The sequence below is a fragment of the Saccopteryx leptura genome, chromosome 1 (genome assembly GCF_036850995.1).
Source record: "Saccopteryx leptura isolate mSacLep1 chromosome 1, mSacLep1_pri_phased_curated, whole genome shotgun sequence".
Taxonomy (NCBI): domain Eukaryota; kingdom Metazoa; phylum Chordata; class Mammalia; order Chiroptera; family Emballonuridae; genus Saccopteryx; species Saccopteryx leptura.
In genome coordinates, this window is record NC_089503.1 from 29,266,806 (window position 1) to 29,290,543 (window position 23,738).

At 39.9% G+C, this 23,738-nt stretch overlaps 1 protein-coding gene across 1 annotated transcript; it reads right to left on the bottom strand.

Annotated features, from left to right (window-relative positions):
- Positions 1-2,035: 2,035 nt before the first annotated feature.
- DEPDC7 (DEP domain containing 7) lies at positions 2,036-23,712 on the bottom strand. Its single transcript, XM_066363585.1, has 9 exons — positions 23,556-23,712; positions 11,144-11,534; positions 9,277-9,404; positions 8,313-8,502; positions 4,032-4,243; positions 3,135-3,277; positions 2,824-2,949; positions 2,649-2,727; positions 2,036-2,338 (listed from the first exon to the last, which is right to left on the bottom strand). Exons 1-9 carry the CDS (start codon positions 23,626-23,628, stop codon positions 2,145-2,147), a joined length of 1,536 nt encoding a protein of 511 aa, XP_066219682.1. The 5' UTR covers positions 23,629-23,712; the 3' UTR covers positions 2,036-2,144.
- Positions 23,713-23,738: the final 26 nt, after the last annotated feature.

The window sequence follows — 23,738 nt, forward strand, 5'->3', positions numbered from 1 at the left end:
ACCCAGGTTCAAAACCCTGAAGTCACTGGCTTGAGCACAGGGTCACCGGCTTGAATGTGGGATCAAAGACATGACCCATGGTTGCTGGCTTGAGCCCAACGTCACTGGTTTGAGCAAGAGGTCACTGGCTCAGCAGGAGCCCCCGGGTCAGGCACCTATGAGAAAGCAATCAATGAACAATTAAGTGCCATGATGCTTCTCATCTCTCTCTTTTTCTGTCCTGTGTGTCCCTATCTGTCTGTCTCAAAAAAGAAAAAAGCTTAAACTTGCCTGAACTGTGGTGGTACAGTGGATGAAGTGTCAACCTGAGATGCTGAGGTCACCGGTTCAAAACCCCAGGCTTGCTTGGTCAGGGCACGTAGGAGAAGCAACTACTATGAGTTGATGCTTCCTGCTCTTCCTTTTTCTCCCCTCTAAAATCAGTCAATAAAAATCTAATAATAATATTTTAAAAGATATATAGCTATGAACAAGTGACCAGGTTGAGAGGGAGAAGGAGGGAGATGTGAGAAGAGGAGGAGGAGGAATAAAGAGAACCTAAAGATTAAAAGGGAGTTAAGAAGCACATTAACCAATTGCAGTTATGGATTGCAAGCATATTTGGTTCTGTTTCACTTGATCTTAGCCAAAAAGTCAAGAAGCAGTGGATTCCTATTTCAATAAACTATCAAAATAATTTAAGACCAGAAAATTTGAACATTGACAGCACATTGGATGATAAGAAATTGTGAGTTTCTGTGTGTGATGATATTGTGATTATGTTTTTAATATCCTTGTCTTTTAGCCAAACATACGGAAATTTATAGATGAAGTGATATGGTATCTGCAATTTGCTGAGGTGAGAGCAAGAAATGGGTGTGGGTATAGATGAAACAAGAATGGCCATGACCCTAGCCGGTTGGCTCTGGTAGAGCGTTGGCCCAGCATGTGGAAGTCCCAGGTTTGATTCCCAGTCAGGGCACACAGGAGAAGCAACCACCTGCTTGTCTATCCCCTTCATCCCCCCCCCCCCCTTCACCAAGCAACAGAGCAGCAGCCCAGAAGGGCAGAGAGCATTGCTTGGTAGAGGGCTTCCCAGGTGGATCCTGGTCAGGGTATGAAGGGGTCTTTCTCTGCCTACCTGCCTCTCACTTAAAAAAAAAAAGCATGGCTGTAAGCTGACAAGTGTTGAAACTGGGTTAAGTATGTGGGGAGTTCAGTATTCTATTCTCCCCATTTTAAAGAAGATTTTATTTATTGATTTTAGAGAGGAGAGAAAGAAAGGGGGAGGAATGGGAAGCATCAACTCGTAGTAGTTGCTTCTCGTATGTGCCTTGACCAGGCAAGCCCAGGGTTTTGAACCAGCAACCTCAGCATTCTATGTTGATGCTTTATTCACTGCACCACCACAAATCAGGCTGTTCTCCCAGTTTTTACATATGTTTGAAATTTTCCACAATAAGCTTTCAAAGATATTGAAGTTTTTAAAGCATTAGGAAAGTTCAATTTCTGACTTATCCACAGTTTGTTAATTAGCAAGTTTACTTTATCAAATCTTGTATCGTTAAGGAGTACCTTTTAAGGTACAAACCACTCTCCTATTAACTTGTAATATGTACATCCTTACTGTTTAATATCATACTTCCTTATATAAACACTACAATGTCATATCATTTAAATTCCTATGATGGTCCGACCTGTGGTGGCACAGTAGGTAAAGCATTGACCTGGAACACTGAGGTCGCCAGTTCGAAACCCTGGCTTGCCTGGTTAAGGCACATATGGGAGTTGATGCTTCCTCCTCCTTCCCCTTCTCTCTCTCTCTCTCTCTTTCTCTCTGCCCTCTCTAAAATGAATAAAAATAAAATCTTGAAAGAAAAAAAAAACAAAAAAAACCCCAACAATCTTTAAAAAAATTTTTTAAATTAAAAAAATAAATTCCTATGATGTTCTATAAAGTATTGTGCACATTATAAATCAACTCCCCTAAGAGAGGTCAATATTTAATAGCTATACATCATTTAATAGTTCCAGACACAAAAGGTTATACAAAAAAATTTTATTAGTACAGTTATATATTTAGAACATTTAAAATTACAAATATGATTATATATTTAGGATACATAATTGTTAAAATACACAAATTATATACAGACATTAGAAGCTCAATCTCCAAAATACTCAATAAAGATGTCTGGGTGACACTTATAGAACTGGCCTAGCAACTTTTTCTTCTCTTTGGCAGACAGTTTTGGATCCTTATCAATTGTTTTTAATAAATTCAGTAGCTCATCCTTGGTTGTCTTTTGTGTATTGTCAGAATAATCACTTTGATCAATTCTCTGGCAAAAAACATATCCTTAAATTTAAAAGTAAAAAATTCAGTTAATGAGTTTATTCTTCAGATTTAACTAAAAAAAAATCAAGCAAAATTTTTATATTTATATTTTTAGTCTCAATTTTGTAAAATGCATTAAAGATGCTAAGCACTGCTGACTTTCCAACCCTGGTCACGCTGCTTTGGAGCATCAAGAGGCTCTCCGCTACATCTGAGGAGATGACTTAAAGTTTAGTTGAAGTTAAAGTACAACTATTTAGAGCAAAACGCTTTCAAATAAATTGTAGGAATTTATCTGTGGAGGATCATAAAATAATATTTCTCAGATTACCTGTGTCTCTGTTTGGATCTTTTCCCTTCTGAATGGCCATGAGCTTAACACTGACAATTTTATGTAGAGTTCCAGGAATCTTAAAAAAAACAACAACAAGGGACATCGGACATGATTCAAATGCACTTTAATCTAGTGATCTATAACATAGGCTCAAATTAACTAATAGTTTTACCTTAAAAACATCTTTTTGATGATCCATTAAAAAGAGTACCAGAAGATCAGTTTTGCCTTTAGATAAATTTTTATTGTCAACAATAGCTTTTGAGAATATTCTTTTCACAACCATTCGGTTGTCACTCTGTAAAAATAAAATGAAACATATCTAATGGTATATAGTTAAAGTTCAATATAAAAGGCAATGTTGAATATTAATAGCTATTATCAGTTTCAGCATACTTGATGCTGGTAATGGACTAATGAGACACATGGGTCCCATAATATAAAGGATACTGAATACAATTAATATTCAGACAAAAGACTTACTTCTTTTTGTAATTTAAATTCAGAAGGATGTGCTGCAACAGCCATGAAATACAGTAGTCTTCTAAATTCTTCTCTACTGTGGGAATCCAGAAGCTTTAGAAAGAGCTGAGTAGCTTCTAGTGCTACTTCAGTCTTACCATTCACTTTAGCCAAAAGAAAAAAAGTCCTTTTAATTTTGATTAAATGTGACTATATTAAAGAAAACAGTATTTAAAAGTAAACTTATTCAAAACGAAAAAAAAAAAGACTAGGAATTACAATGAATGACCAATCAAGAATACCTGTTCAAGGAATACCATCAAGAAGCCTGTTCTCAAATTGGCACCTAGTACCCTAAGTACTTGTCATATAATAATCTTAGGATGTTAAATCTAACTCTTGACTTCATTCATAAATTCCCAGCCTGTTTTTCATTAATTTGGTACATTCCAAGGGTACACTATATGTACACTACTAATGTAGCCAACTTTACCTGAGAAAAATAGAAAGGATTCTCTGAACCTTCCAATTTGTTTTCAACAAACCATGTGGAACAGTCTGGTTCATTGGCAGAGGGATAAGCAGAATGTCTGCCATTTTGAAGAGACTGAAGGAGGAATGGTGGTGTACTGGAATAGCTTTCTAAAGAAGACAACTGCTATTCTATGATTACTAAGTTTCCAGTAAATGACAGCAGCATTCTCCTGTGGTCACTAGAAGTTAGAACTAACTTTAGGGTTTATTAAAGCCTCTTTCCAAATGATCCCTAAAAGTTTTGGAATAAACATACTTTGCATGAATCAATCCAGACCCACTCCCAGCTTGAAGTGGTACCATCCTGATTAACTTTGAGGACAATTAACTTTTTCTTGTTTCATCCAAAAGACAAATTCTAGTACTTAATAAGATCTTACTTACCTAAGAGTTCTGCAATTCCATTATGAACATCACATAAGTGATTTAACAGAGGTTCTCTACTGCTGTAATGTTTGCCAATGGCATTAAACAGAAGTTCTTTCACTAAGTCTATTCTATCTGGTTGCTCAGGAAAGTTTCTGCTTATGTCCACCACCACCTGGTCTGGAAGGTATTCCAAGCAGTCAGTTGCTGCAGAGAGCCATTCATCTTCCCTATTGGGGTTGGGGAGGGGGAGAGAACCATTTTAAAAAGCAAAGAGGCGAAGAGTAACAAATATACACACAGTACCAAATTTACTAGCTATTTCAAGTTTGTCACCAGGATAAATTTCTACACACTTAAAGATATGTGTAATTTTTAAAAATTTTTCTTTCTTTTTTACTTATTTATTGATTTTAGAGAGAGAGGGAGACAGAGACAGAAACATCAATCTGTTTCTGAAGGCACCCTGACCAGGCATCAAACCGGCAACCCTTGTGTATCGGGATAATGCTTTCACCAACCAAGCTATTATATCTGGTCAGGGCTTGTGTAACTCTTTAAATATTGCTAGGTCAAGTATCACAGATAAAAATTTCAGCTTATTATATGTCTTCTTTCTCTTACTTTTTAAAAAAGTGAAAAACATAAGCTATCGAGTACAATATAGAGCTGACAAGCCTATCAAAACTCAAACTCTAGTCTTTACATTTACAGTGGAGGCCTACAAACTCTTAAGTTGCTTGCTCAGGGTCTCAGGTAGGACTAGATCCTTAGATCTGATTGCTAGACCATTATTTTCCTTATATATAGTGTTCCTTACTTAAGAGCTCTGTGTAAGATCTATCATCTCTGATTTTGGCTAGGAGAGAATCGAGGAAGATAAGGTAGGGTTTCAGAATAATTAGTTATTAATTCCATTTCTAATAAAATAGCAGCTGGGTAACTTCAGAGAAATGCTGTATTTCAAGATACAAAATAACTTTTAATATTCAACTTGTTAATATATATGGTTTTTAAAAAATATTCATGTAGCCTGACCAGGCGGTGGCACAGTGAATAGGGTGTCGGCCTGGGATGCGGAGGACCCAGGTTTGAGACCCTGAGGTCACCAGCTTGAGCATGGGCTCATCTGATTTGAGCAAAGCTCACCAGCTTGGACCCAGGGTCACTGGCTTGAGCAAGGGGTTACTTGGTCTGCTGTGTCGCAATGAAAAACTAATGATTGATGCTTCTCATCTCTCTCTCTGTTCCTGTCTGTCTGTCCCTATCTATCCCTCTCTCTGACTCTCTCTCTGTCTCTGTAAAAAAATAATAAAAAATCATGTATTCTACTGCTATAGACTCGACAACTAATCTACCATACAGGTACATCACCATGGGCAGGTGACTTCACCTCTCTAGGCATCAGTTTCATCAAATTTACAGTAAGATGCAGTTAGATGATATTTAAGGTTACTTCTAGTACAACTTTTGATTCTGTACTTAAAGTTTTAAGTAACGTTTTCACATATTACTTTATTATTTTTTTTAGAGAGAACATGAGACAGGAAGGGAGATGAGAAGCATCAACTCGTAGTTGTGTCACTTTAGCTGTTCATTGATTGATTCTCATATATGCCTTGACCAGGGGGCTCCAGGCGAGCCAGTGACCCCTTGCCCAAGCCAGCAACTTTGGGCTCAAGCCAGTGACCTTGGGTTTCAAGTGATCATGGGATCAAATCTATGAGCCTATGCTCAAGCAGTGAGCCCACACTCAGGCTGGTGACCAGAGGGTTTCGAACCTCACCATCCCAGGTCAATGCTCTATCCATTGCACTACCACATACTACTTTAGATTGTAGAAATGTAATTTATATTCCTGTAGCATAATCAGCTTTCTATTATACATGCAGAGTTCAGTAACTAGTATATTGGGATTAACTTTTTCACATGGGTTTTAAGCTAGCTTCTGACATTCAACTGTTTATTAATAGTCCATTGGAATATATCAATAGAGCTGGTGAAGTACTAAACATGTAAATTGTATTTTTTGTCCCTTTTTTATTAATTTTAATGGGGTGACATTAATCAATCAGGGTACATAGGTTTTGAGAAAACATCTCTAGGTTATTATTTTTATTTATTTATTTATTTTTTACAGAGACAGAGAGTGAGTCAGAGAGAGGGATAGACAGGGACAGACAGGAACGGAGAGAGATGAGAAGCATCAATCATCAGTTTTTCATTGCGCATTGCAACACCTTAGTTGTTCATTGATTGCTCTCCCATATGTGCCCTGACCGCGGGCCCTCAGCAGACCGAGCAACCCCTTGCTGGAGCCAGCAACCTTGGGTTCAAGCTGGTGGGCCTTTTGCTCAAACCAGATGAGCCTACGCTCAAGCTGGCAACCTCGGGGTCTCGAACCTGGGTCCTCTGCATCACAGTCCGACGCTCTATCCACTGCGCCACCGCCTGGTCAGGCTCTCTAGGTTATTTTGACATTTGATTATGTCGCATACCCATCACCCAAAGTCAAATTGTCTTCCGTCACCTTCTGTCTGGTTTTCTTTGTGCCCCTCCTCTTCCCCCACCTAAGTTATATATATTTTTTTAACATTTCCATCTCACTAACTGTACTGGAACACTATCTGCCAAGGAAAAATAATTAAAAATTAAATAAGCTAAAAAATACAAGACTTAAACCTTTAATTATTTTACTTAGGAGAGGAGTTTCAAAGTTATAAGAAACAATAGCACTCTTCCTTAAGAAAAAAAATCATAGTTCCCTCAGCACTTCAAGTTAAGACTTTAAATCTTAAGATTTATGGTATTTTCAGAAGAATGATAGTCAGAGGTAAGAGTAAGAGTTACTTTCATTATATTTCTTTAATAAAACTAGTCAATTTAAAAAAATGTATTTAGGCCCTGGCTGGTTGGCTCAGTGGTAGAGCGTCGGCCTGGCATGCGGGGGACCCGGGTTCGATTCTCGGCCAGGGCACATAGGAGAGGCGCCCATTTGCTTCTCCACCCCCCCTCCTTCCTCTCTGTCTCTCTCTTCCCTCCCGCAGCCAAGGCTCCATTGGAGCAAAGATGGCCCGGGCGTTGGGGATGGCTCCTTGGCCTCTGCCCCAGGCGCTAGAGTGGCTCTGGTCGCGGCAGAGCAACGCCCCGGAGGGGCAGAGCATCGCCCCCTGGTGGGCGTGCCGGGTGGATCCCGGTCGGGCGCATGCGGGAGTCTGTCTGACTGTCTCTCCCCGTTTCCAGCTTCAGAAAAATACAAAAATACAAAAAAAAAAAAAAAAAAAAATTATTTATTGGTTGATTTTTAAGAGAGAGAGAGAGAGAGAGACTGACTTGTTGCTCTGCCCTTCTAGGTATTCATTGCTTCCTGCATATGCCCTGATGGGGGAATCAAACCTTCAACCCTGGCATTTTGGGATGACACTCCAGCCAACTGACCTACCTGGCCAGAGCTAAAACTAGTTAATTTAAAAATACATATTTAATGGGTATTCTAGAGGCATATAAAAGTATATGTGGTCAAAGGATTCTAAGAATTTGCCATATCTGTTCATTTTTTCCAGGTTTCGATGAAGACCAAGACAGCCCTAAGAGACCAGAAAGACCTATATTTTAACAAATATATGAAGATAGAGCATAATCATTTTCTTCACTTGATGTGCAAGTAAGATGATATATGTGAAGCAAAAACAAATATGAAGAATAATGAAATGCAAATTTTTTCTAATTTTGACCAATGTGATTTTGTTCTTTACTTTCCCAAACACTGATAATATGAAGAGGCAATGCACATCTGATTCTACAGACAAAAGAATTCAACGCAGGGAGCAGAGGGACAGCTGTCAGAGGAAAGGAGGATGAGGGGATGGGATCGGAGAAGATGAAGGGGTTAGTGAAATTATATATACATAACACAGAGATACAGATAAAATGGCAGCGAATCCCAGAGGGAAGAGGGAAGGAAGTTAGGGGGAGGGGGACAAAGGTGTTATAATGGGGGACACAGGGGTGGGGTGAGGGTGTTATATTGAGTGGGACACTTGAATCCATAACACGATAAATTAAAATTGATAAAATTAAAAAATTAAAAATGAAGTGAAAAAAAGAGACTTGATTAATAAGATCCCATCTCCACATGATCATGTATGTAAAGACTGGATAATTATTGGGGAATTCCCATATTATTTAATAAACCAAATGTGGCAAAGGGAAAAAAAAGAATTCAAAATATTATCTTAAAACCATTAGCTATAATCATCCTATAAAAGCACTCAAATTATTATATGTATTTTTACATACTGAGAGTCACCATAAGCCTTGAGAATCCCTCGATCCAAATAATTACTGTTGTTGACCAAGTCAGGCTGCCTCTTATGTTGAGGAACTTTAGGTGCAACCTCTTGCTGTTTGAGTAAGGAGTCAAGAAGTGGAAGGTCTACAAGTTGTAGTAGACGACCGATTGTTTCTTCTTGCCATACTTCATTTATAACTACACAGGAAGAATGACAGGGGAAAAGTAACAATAATTGCTAAATGCTCATCGCAATATTTGTCTAGGCAAGTCCAAGCTACTAAGTTTGTGGCAGAAAAAAGGGGGGAGAGTCAACCTTATGAAGTGGTTTCTTAAAACAATTCAAGATTTGTTCAAAGTGTAGGAGAACAGAGTTTGGACAACAGGAATTCTTTTCATTCTTGTACTATAAAAAGCAATATGGCAGAGATAAGAAATCAAGTCATATAACATGTTAATAAGGACTCTGGAAGAAAGAATGATTCATTCAATCTGAAAACTGGTTTGTAACTCTTGGCTACAGATTATTCCACTCAGCTTCTACTACTAGGATGGGGGAGGGAAGGTAGAAATGAGTCATTAAACTACAGTGTATCTTATTGCCACTGACAAGGAAGACTAGAATTGCATTACTATTTTCATGTAACTTTCAAATTTTAATTTAACTTAATAAAATCTTTGGGAAAGAAATATCTAAGAGCATATGTTAAATAAAAATCTGAATGTAAAACATTTCAGATTTGAACCTCTGCCAGCTGATAGGACAAAAGTCAGTGTTCAAGAATTGCAACACTGATCTATTTGTTAAAGATAATAGACCTCTGTTAAAACTTAATATAAACAGCTTTAATACACAGTGTGCTCTTTGTGCTTTGAATATTTAAATTCTAAAAACAGTTAAGATTGAAACATTTTAAATAACTTTATCTGAAGTTAGTCTTCTATTTCTTACTTGTATCATCTTTAGCTTACCTTGTGGAGACAAAGTTGCAGAGATATTTACATGAGGGGAATTAGCAGGCTTTAAACTCAGATTTTCCCACAGATCCTCTAAACTTGCTGATTTGATATCAGACGACTTAAATAATGCATCTGTATACCTAAAATAAATTTATTTCATAAATTAATGTTTTTAGTAAGCTCACAGAAATATTTTAGTATATGGAACCCAAGAGTTTTTAGAAAATTTGTGTTTCAGAGCAGAAACACAAGAAATGGAAACTTTTTCTTAAAACTTTTTAAAAGAGATTTTATTCATTTTAGAGAAGGAAGAGAAAGAAAGAGATAGAGACAGAGCGGGTGAGGAGCAGGAAGCATCAACTCCCATATGCACCTTGACCAGGCAAACCCAGGGTTTCAAACCGGCGACCTCGGCATTCTAGACTGACGCTTTAACCACTGCGCCACCACAAGCCAGGCAATATCCTACCTTTTTAATCAAGCCTAAATATACATACTCTAAATTCTCCTTTGAACATTTAGATTTAAGTAATTCAATGCCTAAAACTTTAGTCTGAATTTTAAAACAAACTTCATTATGCTATTTTGTTTGCCTCATCAGTTATCTCTATTTCTGGGGCATTCTTTGATAGACACTGCTAATCATTTCCCAATACAGATCTACAATCCTGTATCCACAATTCTGAAACCCCAAAAACTTAGAAAAATCTTAAGTTTATTCAGAACTCATGATGACAAAGTCTATTCTGAGACTACCATAGCTTTTATTTATCCCAGTTAGTATGAATATTTTGTTTACTGCAGAAATATTGATAGGTCAATTACCAGATGCTGTCCTAGATCCCTCTTGGGGTGTTACCTAATATATATGTACAAAATACTTTTCTAAAATCTCCGAAGTTCCAAATTCTCAAACACCTCAGTCAGCCTGTGGACCTGCATCTATCTGGAAGGTGCTGGCTGTGCCCCAACTTATCCTCTTATTTCCTCCTATGTACAGCAGTACATTTTATGGTTTGGTTTTTCCATTTTATGTTTTAAATATAGAATTTAAAAATACTTGAAAGTCAATACACTAAAACTCTGACTTTGGGTCAGCTCTGAATTATAAGAACTTCAATTACCTGTACACAGTTTAGCTGAGGGGAATAAAAGAGAAAAGTTATAGGGGTTTTAGGTTTTTTTTGTTTTTTACAACAAATAGTTCATTATGTACTCATTGCCTACATTCATTTCAATCACTGGGTTTTACAATTCTGTCCCACGGTCTTCCTTTAAATGATTCCCTCATCTCCACCACTGCTGCTTGCTGCATTCTCATCTGTAGACCGCAATATTGCAACAGGTTCCGAACTAGCTCACCCCATTAAACTGACCATACAGCTGCCAAAATGACATTTCTAAAAATGCAATCTCATCATACCTGAAATCTTTCTGTGGACTCCCAAACCTGTATGATCAAGCACAACTCCTTAATATGGCCCAGGAAACCTATGCATTCTGGCTCCCACATGCCTTTCATACTTTACACCTGCCAGTTTGTGGAGTGTAGTCATACCCGACCTGCCTGCCTTCACCTCCTCTGTTCTCATATCACTTTATGTATAAATTCTCCTAACATTTTTTACACTGCAATTGTCACTTGAAGGAGAAAAATCGAAGTTTGTTGATCATATTTTACATTTAGCAGAAACAAACAAGAATTCTAGGACATACGAAATAAACAAAAGTTCTCCCTACTTTATCAAATTTATCCACAGACCCATATTTTAGCCTAATTTACTAATTCAAAAGGAACATAAAGCCAGTCAGCATCTTATTAAAAAGTAGACAAAATCCTGCCAATATCCCCATGATCATCTTACATTAATGTACTAACCTGGAAGGTGAATGTAGTTTATTCTCTTTGCCAAATTGACTGTCTCGGTTAGGTACTGTTGTGAATCTATAAAGACTGCAACTACTATCTTCAAACGTAGGTTTTTTGTCTTTTCTGAAGACTTTGGTTGGAACTGCTTCAAATACTTTGTAGTCCATAAGTGCTTGACATACTCTTACCACTTTGGCTCGAGGAATATCTACATCACCAAAATATTTATTCTGAATTAGGTGAGAAAAAATGACATCTACAGCTTCTGAACCAACGAAGCAGTCATTGTGTCTTTTTAAATGGTGCCTTCTTTTTTTCACCTCCACTTGTGTTTGAAGAGTGTTTATAATGCTGCTCCATACATATGTGGCTCCAAATGGTTTCTGGGCCACACTGAAACCTGAAATGGAAAAAAATCTTATTCATTTGTGATAGAGTCTAAGCAATTCTTAAGCAAAAAGTGGCAATTTCCAAAGTTATTGATAAGGAACAATATGAAGTGAGCTTGTTATTGAAATATTAACTATTAATATCAATTAATTAAAAAATTTAGTGCCAACTATATGCTAAACACTGAACTATGTGCTAGGATATAACAGTGAGTAAAATAAAGTCTCTGTACTCATGGACTTATACTTTATGGGAAGATACAGATAATATGTAAATGTTAGATCAATGCTAAGAAGAAAAGTAAAAATAGGTAAGGAAGAGAATGCTATTTCAGATGGGATGTCAGGAAACGCCTCTCTGATAGTGTGATATCTGAGCAGAAGCCTCATTTCTGGGCACCATTTAAAAACCAGGAAGCAAGCTGTACAGATATCTGGGGAAAGAGCAGAGAAAACAGAAAGAGCAATGCCTTGAGAAGAGGAAGGAGGCCAGCATGGCCTGAGTGGGTGACCAAGGGAGAGAACAATAGGAAGTGAGATCAGAGAGGAGTGGAGATAAGGGTTGCGGTTAGGGGTGGGGGTACAGATCAAGTAGAACCTTGTGGCCGTTATCAAAAGAACTCTATTAAGTGCCTTGCATAAGTGATCTAATCTTCATAGCAACCCTAAGAGGGATAGATCATCCCTATTTGAAAGAGAGTAAGTGAATTTCCAGACATTATAAGAGGCGGTACTGCAATTTGGCTCATGTTCTATATAATTTTAAAGCATTTATTAATCAGATAGAATTATAGTTATAGACACATACACATACAGTTGGAATAAATTAATATTTTTAAAACTTCCTAATGTGCAGATTTATGAGTTAAGTACTTTGTAAGCAGGGTAAACTAACAGTTTGGTTCCTGCCCAATAGGAGCTGATAGCATCCTACTGCAAAGATAAGAAAAGCACAGAGCCTGACCTGTGGTGGCGCAGTGGATAAAGTGTCAACCTAGAAATGCTGAGGTCACCGGTTCAAAACCCTGGGCTTGCCTGGTCAAGGCACATATGGGAATTGATGCTTCCAGCTCCTCCCCCCTTCTCTCTCTCTGTCTCTCTCTCCTCTCTCTCTCTCTCCCTCTCTCTCTCCTCTCTAAAAAAATGGAATAAATAAAATAAAAATTAAGAAATTGAGTTAGTATAAAAAAAAATTAAAATAAATAAATAAATAAAAGCACAGAAACAAAGCAGGGTTTTAGCCTAACAGAAAACATGCTTTCTAATATTTATCATATTTTCCCTCATTGTAATAAATTGATACTTGGCAAAACTACAAAGAAGAAAAGGAGAGACCATGGAAAGGAAAGGAAATGAACCTTAGATTTAGTAAACTGATAGAACTGTCTAGCTAATCATCAGCTTGATGGCATGCTGGCTTGCTCTTTGCTTTCTCCATCTTTCTTTCTTTTTTTTTTTTTTTTTCAAACCAGATGAGCCCGTGCTCAAGCCCGCGATCTCAGGGTTATTTTTGGTTATTTTTTGTTTTTTTTTGGATTTTTCTGAAGCTGGAAACGGGGAGGCAGTCAGACAGACTCCCGCATGCGCCCGACCGGGATCCACCCAGCACGCCCACCAGGGGGCGATGCTCTGCCCATCTGGGGCGTCGCTCTGTCGCGACCAGAGCCACTCTAGCGCCTGGGGCAGAGGCCAAGGAGCCATCCCCAGCACCCGGGCCATCTTTTGCTCCAATGGAGCCTCGGCTGCGGGAGGGGAAGAGAGAAACAGGGAGGAAGGAGAGGGGTAGGGGTGGAGAAGCAGACAGGCGCCTCTCCTGTGTGCCCTGGCCGGGAATCGAACCCGGGACTTCCGCACGCCAGGCCGACACTCTACCACTGAGCCAACCAGCCAGGGCCCTGCTTTCTCCTTTTACATATACACAGACTGTGTACCTTTTTCTGTGCTACACTTTGTGGTGATCCTCTGAATATTCAATGGTTGTAATATTTTTAAGTCCATTTTTGTTAAGTATATTAGTTCCTTTATTTTTAGGATATTTTGACAGAGAAGTTGAAAACTTATTACTTCCCTTAAGGGGTTCTAAAAAAAGGAAAACAAAATGCATCATTAAAACAGTAATGAATAAGGGGAATTATAATTAAAGGAACTGCTACTGGAAATTACCTTTCTGCCTTCTTAGATAAAATAGAATATGTAAGATGAGAGCAAAGATAAGTTCCTGCAGGACATTAAAATTCCACTTACAGCCCTGGCTGGGTAGCACAGTTGGTTAGAGCACTGTCCCTGAGGACAATACACGGCGACTGCAGTGTCAATTCCGGTCAGGGCACATACAAGAATCAGCCAATGAATGCATAAATAAGTGGAGCAACAAATTGATGTCTCTCTCCCTCTTTCCCCCTTCTCTCTAAAACCAATAATTAAAAAAAAATTGTTTTTTAACTCCATTTAATTTAATAGAGTTATATATTTTAAGTGGGTCATTTGGAATTCATCTTTTGTGTTGCAATTAATATAATTAGTATAGTGAACCATTACACTGTAATTTTGTAGCTACTAGAAATTTTACCATGAAACTCACTAATGCATGAATAAGTGGAACAAGAAATCAAGGTTTCTCTCTCTCTTAAATCAATAAATTTTTAAAAAGTAAGCGGTGGCGCAGTGGATAGAGTGTCGGACTCGGATGTGGAGGACCCACGTTCAAGACCCCGAGGTCGCCAGCTTAAGTGCGGGCTCATCTGTTTTGAGCAAAGCTCACCAGCTTGGACCCAAAGTGGCTGGCTTGAGCAAGGGGTTACTCGATCTACTGTAGCCCCACGGTCAAGGCACATATGAGAAAGCAATCAATGAACAACTAAGGTGTCACAATGAAAAACTAATGATTGATGCTTCTCATCTTTCTCTCCGTTCCTGTCTGTCCCTGTCTATCCCTCTCTCTGACTCTCTGTCTCTGTAAAAAAAAAAAAAAAGTAAGCCACCAACCAATGTCACCCCAATAAATCCAATTCAAAAAAGTAACCCTACGGCCCTGGTCAGTGGCTTAGTGGATACAGCACCAGCCTGGCATATGGATGTCCCAGGTTCAATTCCCAGTCAAGACACACAAGAGAAGCAACCATCTGCTTCTCTTCCCTTCTCTCTCCCTCTTCCTCTTCTCTCCCTTTTCCCCTCTTGCAGCCAGTAGCTCAACTGGTTCAAGCATCAGCCCTGGGCGCTGAGTTCAGTTGGTCTGAGTGTCCACCTCATGCACTGAGGATAGCTCAGTTGATTCGAGCATTGGCCTCCCATGGGGGTTGCTGGGTAGATCCCAGTCAGGAAGCATGCAGGAATCTGTCTTACTGTCACCCCTCCTCTCACTTAAAAAAAAAAAAGTAAGCCACTAGATAGTTTTAGCATTAACTTTCATTAAAGAATTAGATTAAGAGCTTTCAGTGACCCAGTGAGATCAAAAGAAATGAAATACACAACTTTAAGATTTGTTAACCTGCCTGGCCTGTGGTGGCACAGTCAATAGAGTGTTGACCTGGAATGCTGAGGTTGCCGGTTCAAAACCCTGGGCTTGCCTGGTCAAGGCAGATGCAAAAAGCAATCAATCCATAAACAACTAAAGTGAAGCAACTATGAGTTGACACTTTTCGCTACCTGTCCCTCTCCTCTTTCTCTGTAAAATTAATAAATAAAATCTTTTTTTTTTTTTTTTTTGTATTTTTCTGAAGTGAGAAGTGGGGGCGGGGGCAGACAGACTCCCACATGCACCTGACGGGGAACCACCCAGCATGCCCACTAGAAGGTGATGCTCAGCCCATCTGGGGCATTGCTCTGCTGCAACTGGAGCCATTCTAGCGCCTCAGCGCCCAGGCCAACTTTGCTCCAATGGAGCCTTGGCTTCAAGAGGGGAAGAGAGAGAGAGGAAGGAGAGGGGAAAGGGTGGAGAAGCAGATGGGCACTTCTCTTGTGTGTCCCGGCCAGGAATCAAACCCAGGACTTCCACACACCGGGCTGACACTCTACTTCTGAGCCAACTGGCCACAGCTAATAAAGAAAATCTTTTTTTTTTTTTCTTCTATTTTTTATTTAGCTGGAAATGGGGAGAGACAGTCAGACAGACTCCCGCATGCACCCGACCGGGATCCACCCAGCACGCCCACCAGGGGCGACGCTCTGCCCACCAGGGGGCGATGCTCTGCCCCTCCAGGGTGTCGCTCTGCCGCAACCAGAGCCACTCTAGCGCCTGGGGCAGAGGCCAAGGAGCCATCCCCAGCGCCCGGGCCATCTTTGCTCCAATGGAGCCTTGGCTGCGGGAGGGGAAGAGAGAGAGAGGAAGGAGGGGGGGGGTGGAGAAGCAAATGGGCGCTTCTCCTATGTGCCCTGGCCGGGAATCGAACCCGGGTCCCCCGCACGCCAGGCCGACGCTCTACTGCTGAGCCAACCGGCCAGGGCTTAAACAAAATCTTTTTAAAAAATATTTGTTAACCCTTAACCAAGCTATTTAAAAACACTTAGTAGTTAACACTCCTAAAATAATGCAGGGTATCATAAATTTTATAATATACTATCCACAGTACACAGGAGTAAGACAGGAAAGGAAAATAAGCCAGATTCAAACTTGTAGAGATCAGAATCCCTTTTAAGTACCACTGAAACAAACTTCTGGGCTAGTGGTAATATTCAATATTAATGATGAAACATATAAGTCAGCCGAGTTACAACTAGGTTAGCATACAAACCCTAAAAGATAAAGTGCAGTCACTAAATTGAGATCAATAAGACAACTAAAGTGGGTAATAGAGGATACACAGCCTCAGTGACATGGAAAAGGCTAATTTGCACACAGGAATTAAGAAGTAAAGAACAGCCTGATTTGGTGGTGGAGCAGTGGATAGAGCACTGACCTGGGACACTGAGGACCCAAGTTTGAAACCCCGAGGTCACTGGCTTGAGTGCACTGCTCATCTGGCTTGAGTATAGGCTCGCCAGCTTGAGCATGGTGTTGCTGGCTTGAGCGTGGGATCATAGACATGACTCCATGGTTGCTGGCTTGAGCCTAAGGTCGCTGGCTTGAGCCCAAGGTTGCTGGCTTGAGCAAGGATCACTGGCTTGACCTGGAGCCTCCCTCCCCCCTGGTCAAGGCATGTATGAGAAGCAATCAATGAACAACTAAAAAAGTGTCACAGCTACGAGTTGATGCTTCTTATCTCTCTCCCTTCCTGTTTGTCTGTCTGTCTCTCTCTTTTTTTTTTTTACAGAGACAGAGAGAGTCAGAGAGAGGGATAGATAGGGACAGACAGACAGGAATGGAGAGAGATAAGAAGTATCAATCATTAGTTTTTCATTGCGAGACCTTAGTTGTTCATTGATTGCTTTTTCATATGTGCCTTGACCATGGGACTACAGCAGACCGAGTGACCCCTTGCTCAAGCCAGCGACCTTGGGTCCAAGCTGGTGAACTTTTTGCTCAAACCAGATGAGCCCGTGCTCAAGCTGGCGACCTCGGGGTCTCGAACCTGGGTCCTCTGCATCCCAGTTCGAGCTCTATCCACTGCACCACCGCTTGGTCAGGCTGTCTCTTAAAAAAAAAAAAAAAAAAGGAGGCAAAGAATAAAGTTTCCCATATTAACCTGCTGCTTAAGTATAGGAAATCAAAAAGTTTTGCAGGTTGGATAACACAGTATAAAAGATTAAAGAACATTTAGAGCAGGATAGTAGGCATCTGTGAGCCACACAATGTTTCCAGAATCCTCCAGGCATGATAGAGTTCAGCCTTTCAGGTCCCTTCTGTTCTTACTGACCATTAATTCCCAACCATTGCACACTGGGATATTTCCCCTCACACAATGCCATCCACAGACCCAAACTAGCTGATGTTCATACAGATACTTTAATAAATAATATACCCTGGACCTAACAAGTAAATGTGCCAAAACCGACACCAGGACAACCTGTTATTTTAATGCTGACTTTACCAGTTGAACACAGATCCCCTACATGCTGGTTTGAACCTTCTTATTTCTCACCATCGAATAGCTGAAATGAATAGCAGTATAGCAGACTATGTCCAGTAAGATGAGGTACTGTGACTTCCAAATAGGATTCAAGAGACCAGAAATATACAATGAATGCTTTGTAAGCCTAACAACCAGAATTGAAGTTTCAGCTTGTCTTCAAACCTCACTTGCATATGAGCTGGAAAATTCTTTAAATTTTATCCCTGTCTACATTTTGATGCTTCCTTATTTACATTTGGTCAAGTGTATTCTAAAATCATCATGACCGTAGGGTCAAAGAGTCTGCAGACCCGCTGCAATCTTCCTGGATAAGAGATTTAGCCTCCATATAGGTTGGTTTCTTCATTTACTAGTACAAGAGTTGAATGCTATGTTTAAGGCTGGTTTCAAGTATAAACTTCTAATTACAGGATTTTAGAGACTGAAATTATACCACTCCATTTAGATATAGATATTGAATACCAAAATACAATATAGTAAGAAATGAAGTATATAAAAAATTTGACCCTATCAGATAAAAAGCTTTTTGGAAGGTGGCCTAACAAGAGGCTCAGAAATTGTTTTAAACTAGATCTATAATATACTACACATGCTGTTGAACACTATATAATCTAGGCTTGGGTTTTTGGTTTGTTTGTTTTTTGTTTTTGTGACAGAGACAGAGTCAGAGACAAACAGGCAGCAGAAAGGGAGAGAGATGAGAAGCATCAATTCTTCCTTGTGCACCTTAGTTGTTCATTGATTGCTTTCTCATATGTGCCTTGGCCAGGGCGCTACAGCAGACCAAGTGACCCCTTGCTAGAGCCAGTGACCTTGGGCTCAAGCTGGTGAGCCTTGCTCAAACCAGATGAGCCTGCGCTCAAGCTGGTGTCCTCAGGGTCTCGAACATGGGTCCTCTACATCCCAGTCCAACGCTCTATCCACTGCGCCACCACCTGGTCAGGCTAGGCTAGTTTATTAACTGAATTTATTGGGATGACACTGTTAAACATAATTATACAGGTTTCAGGTGCCCAATTCTGTACACAATGCTGTGTGGTCACTCCCCCTCTGCTCTTTTACATACAGTATTTGAAGTCTATGAAAAAATGTTACCAGTAATAAAAAAGTTAACTTTCTAATACTGAACCAATATATATTTGTAATACAACAACTAACCATATTCCCTTCTGAAAATGCACACTAAGTAACAAGCTCTCACTACAAAATTCCTTAAATATCAAGTCTAGGCAGACATGTCAGGAAATTACTTAAGAATCACCAGGGGAAAATCAACATCAAACATGATCTGTGCAGTCAGCATCAATTATGGTCCTGCTGTGAAAACCTATTTAAGGGCTAAATAGGTAATCATTTTGAATAGTGAGATCATATTAATTCCTTACATCAATACACACATTATAAAATTGGACCCCAATGTATATAAACATATATACGGAACTACTAAAACATGCTAAAAGTGAACATGTAATTCTTTTTTCATCTTCAGGCATTAAACTGCACCCTCCCCCCAAATTCAAATAGTTCAGGGTAGACACTTTCCACAAAAATTGAAGAAGAGTGAGCTAGTACCTTATTTCTCTCAAATTTCCTTATAGTCTGCAGAGGTCAAATTATTTAATTGCCTTATGGAGTGCTTCACATAGTACAGCTGGTTATTCAATACTTGTTAGTAGTAGGCTATTGCCAACTACTTTTAAAGGAAGGTTAACACAGTGGGTGATTTTACTCCCCACCACATTGTTTTTCTGAATTCTTAGTCTTTTTTAAAAAAAAGATTTTATATATTGCCCTGGCTGGACCACTAAGTTGGGTAGAGCATAGTCCTGAAACACAGAGGTTGCCAGTTTGATTCCCAGTCAGGGCACCAACAGGAACAGATTAATGTTCCTCTCTCTCTCAAGTCAATAAAATAAACATTTAAAAAAGTTTATTGATTGATTTTACAGGGGGAGGGGGGAGAAGTATCGACTCATAATTGCTTCACTTCAGTTGTTCATTGCTTGCTTGTCCTATGTGCTGCGACCAGGCAAGGCCAGGGTTTCTTTTCTTTGAGATAGAAAGGCAGGGAGAGAGAGACAGGAACATCAAGCTGCCCCTGCATGTGCCCTGACCAGGGAATCAAACTGGCAACTTCCGTGCTCCAGTACGATGCTCCACCAACCCAGCTATCTGGCCGGAAGCTCAGGGTTCCAAACTAGTGACTTCAGTATTCCATGTCAACGTTCTAACCACTGTACCACCACAGGCCAGGCTCCCCACTAGACATTTGACAATGTCTAGAGACTTTTTGGTGTTACAGCTGAGAAGGAGAGTGCTATTGGCATCTAGTGGTTATCTAGTGGGTTGAGGGTCCAGGGATGCTATTAAACATCCAATAGTGGCCCTGGCCGGTTGGCTCAGGAGTCCCGAGTTTGATTCCTGACCAGGGCACACAGGAGAAGCGCCCATCTGCTTCTCTCCCCCTCCCCCTCTCCTTCCTCTCTGTCTCTCTCTTCCCCTCCTGCAGCCAAGGCTCCATTGGAGCAAAGTTGGCCCGGGCGCTAAGGATGGCTCTGTGGCCTCTGCCTCAGGTGCTAGAATGGCCCTGGTTGCAACAGAGCAATGCCCCAGATGGGCAGAGCATCGCCCCCTGGTGGGCATGCCGGGTGGATCCCGGTCGGGCGCATGCGGGAGTCTGTCTGACTGCCTCCCCGTTTCCAACTTCAGAAAAATACAAAAATAAATAAATAAATAAATAAATAAACAAACAAACATCCAATAGTACAGGACCAGCCGACAAAACAAAGCAAATGTCAATAGTGCCAAAGTTCAGAAACTTTTGGTTGATCAAATACTGTTCAGATATGGAAACTTGTGTTAAAGCAACAGACAACGTGCTAAGTTCTGTGAATACAAAGCGTAAAACCAGAGCATGGGTTTTGGAGTCCCATAGACCCGGGTTCCATTCTTGACTCCATCATTTACTAGTAATGCAATCTTGGGCAAACTAACATTTTTTGTTTCAAAACAGAGCTAATTCCGCTTCTATCAGTTACTGAGAGGATCATATGAGAGACAATATATGTAAAGTGACTAACATGGTACCCAGCAATTAACAGAAAAAAAGGGGAGGGGGGGAATGCCATGATCTAGAAGAGCCTAATGAGACATGGACTCAATGTAATTTAATATCCTAGATAGGGTTCTGGAATAGCAGTGGATAAAGCATTGACCTGGAACGCTGAGGTTACCGGTTTGAATCCCTGGGCTTGCCTGGTCAAGGCACATATGGGAGTTGATGCTTCCTGCTCCTCCCGTCTTCTCTCTCTCCCCTCTTTCTCTAAAAATGAATAAATAAAATCTAAAAAAAAAGTTAATAAGGATATAGAATAGAAAAAAGACAGTAGGCAAAAACTAAGGAAACCAGAGTGAAGTAAGGGCTTATATAATAATGTATCAATATTGGTACATTAATTGTGACAAGTGTACTAGACTAATCTCAGATGTTAAGAATAAGGGCAACTTAGTGACGGGCGTGTGGCTTAGTACTCTATGTACTAACTTCCTGACTTATTTTGTAAATATAAATCTATTCTAATATTTTAAAGGTCTATTTAAAAGGTAAAAAGATATCTAAGAATCCTCTAATTAACCTGACCTGTGGTGGCGCAGTGGATAAAGTGTCGACCTGGATATGCTGAGGTCGCCGGTTCAAAACCCTGGGCTTGCCTGGTCAAGGCACATATGGGAGTTGATGCTTCCAGCTCCTCCCCCCTTCTCTCTCTCTGTCTCTCTCTCCTCTCTCTCCCTCTCGGTCTCTCTCTCTCTCCTCTCTAAAAATGAATTAAAAAAAAAAAACACAAAAAAAACTCAACTTACTAAAAAAAAAAAAGAATCCTCTAATTAAAACATTTTCACATACACACAAAAAAAGTAAAATAGAAAAGGGAGAGTATCTTTCCTCCTCCTCTTTTCTCTGAACTAGTCTACCCTCAGTTTGCCCTTGACCTATTCATACCACCTGGATGATGACATCAACCCCTGAACAGTACTCAATTAAATAAAGACCACTAGGAGATGCAAAATCAAGATGTGATACATGCCAGAGGATTTAACTCTTCATCAGAACATAACAATTACAAAAATCCTAAATCATTTAAGATTTAAGAGAATTTTATTTAAGGATTATTTTTCCAAAAGAGGTTTTAAAACATTATTCACAGAACAGTCAAGACAAAAGAACAGGACTACATTTATCGAACACAACCAAAACCCGACAATAGATAGAGAAATGTGTTTTGGGTGTTAAAACTAGGCACCTGTGACTGAGTTGAAAAAATTCCTGTACATTGATACCAATATTGCAACACTTTTACTGCATATTGGTTTGGTAGTCCAAAGTTTGTTTTCCTCTTCTATGGTATTAGAGTTGTCATGCTGAAGACTGCCTCTGAAAAGAAGGCTGCCGGCAGTAAATACGTAAAATAAATTTCTACTAATAAGAACGATTTTAAAATATGTTTAGAGAACTCTCAACAGAAGTAGGTATTGGCCACTGCTTTAATTCATACAGATTAATGAGACAGCATATGGGAAGTACTTTGAGCTCCCTGGAAAAGTGATACCAGGTGAATTCAAAGAATTAAGTTACAGTATAAAGGGATAACAGGATAACACACCACTTTCTTGTTTGTCTATATTAAAAGACAAATATCTTTGAAGTACTTGCTGAAAGTTATCATACAGACTTTATTTCTACATAAATCAGGTCCCTGGTCATTACAGCTCCTTTAAGGTATGGAAGACTTACGAATCGGTAGAGAAACAAAAGTACAGCGCTTCCTGCCAGAACACACAGAAAGGGAATGGCAAGGAACCAAGAAAGGAGGCTCCTCTTACTGTGCTCGGTGGGACCGTGACAAGGCAACCAATAGGTGGAAGAAGGATTAACAAATGCTAGCAGGTAAGGTTCCAATTACAGCAAGCAAAACAAATAAGACAGTGTGGCCCTTTTCTGCCCACTGCAGCTGGTGTGCAGAGAACAGTGATCTCCTTGGGTTCAGTTCTGCTGAGCAGCACTTCAACTCTTCCCTCTGAGAGTCATCTACTTAGTTTTGAACGCACATTCCCTTACACCATCTAAGATCCTGTTCAGTAATGCCCAAAGCTTAGAATTGGTATTTCAGCTGTTGGAGAAGACAGGATACCATATTTTTACTCATGTAAAATTTGGGAATTCCTTTCACTCAGAAAGTGAGCCTAAAGATGTCTCTTGACTATTTCTAATATAATTTGGTTTTTAAATTCTCAAATGATTAGGTGTTTTCCATCTCTTCAAATGTAAAATAAGGAGAAATTCTAAGTTTAGATATCACGTACTTCTCTGAATCCTTTAAATTGGATCAAAATAAGGCCAATGTTATGATCATTCTTAAAAAAGTACAGATGAGAAGTAGTTATCTATCACAATTTATCATTAGCCTTTGAAGATTAAAAGGAACATTACTAGTTGTAAGTCAAACATAAGACTGGGGCCACTGAGATGCACCCATCCAATCTAATTCAATTCACTGACCACTATCACCTGATCAGCATTTTATAAATGATAGGCTTTTTGTCAATTAGGGATTCAATTCCTATAACACCCCACACTGCAACTACAGAAAGGGAGAAAAGTTGTAAGTTATCTAAAAGGAAAAAAAAAAGCTAAGTGTTATCTGGGTATCTTAAGTATATTTACTGAGTTATAGATAAGCTAGAATCAGAATTTTATAACTGATCATCCTATTCCGTCCATTTGGATATTTAAAGTAACCAAGATGTTAAGCAAACTGTTCCCAATGATGCGATTAAACTGATGGCAAAATTCACCAAAGTCTCTCCTAATGTCATGTAACCAATGGAAAAAAAAAAAAGTCAAAAACTTCTATTCAGTGAAATACTGCTCTTCCAGAATGTGTATCCCGCGCGAGAACCGTAGCTTCAGCCCACTCGCCCGCCCCATGACACCCACCCTCCCTGGACAGGGTCCTCAGCACCCACCAGGAGGCCTCTGCGCCGGACTGTGGAGAGCCGAGAGGTTCAGCGCCGCCGCCTTCTCCCGCACGGTGGCCATGGCCGCAGCTGCCAGGACTCGACCTTCTCAGAGCGCAGCGCGGTGAAGCGGGAGCCCGCGGCCGCCGGTTAACTGGTCCGGGACGGGGCGGGGCTCCCTCCAGGCCCCGC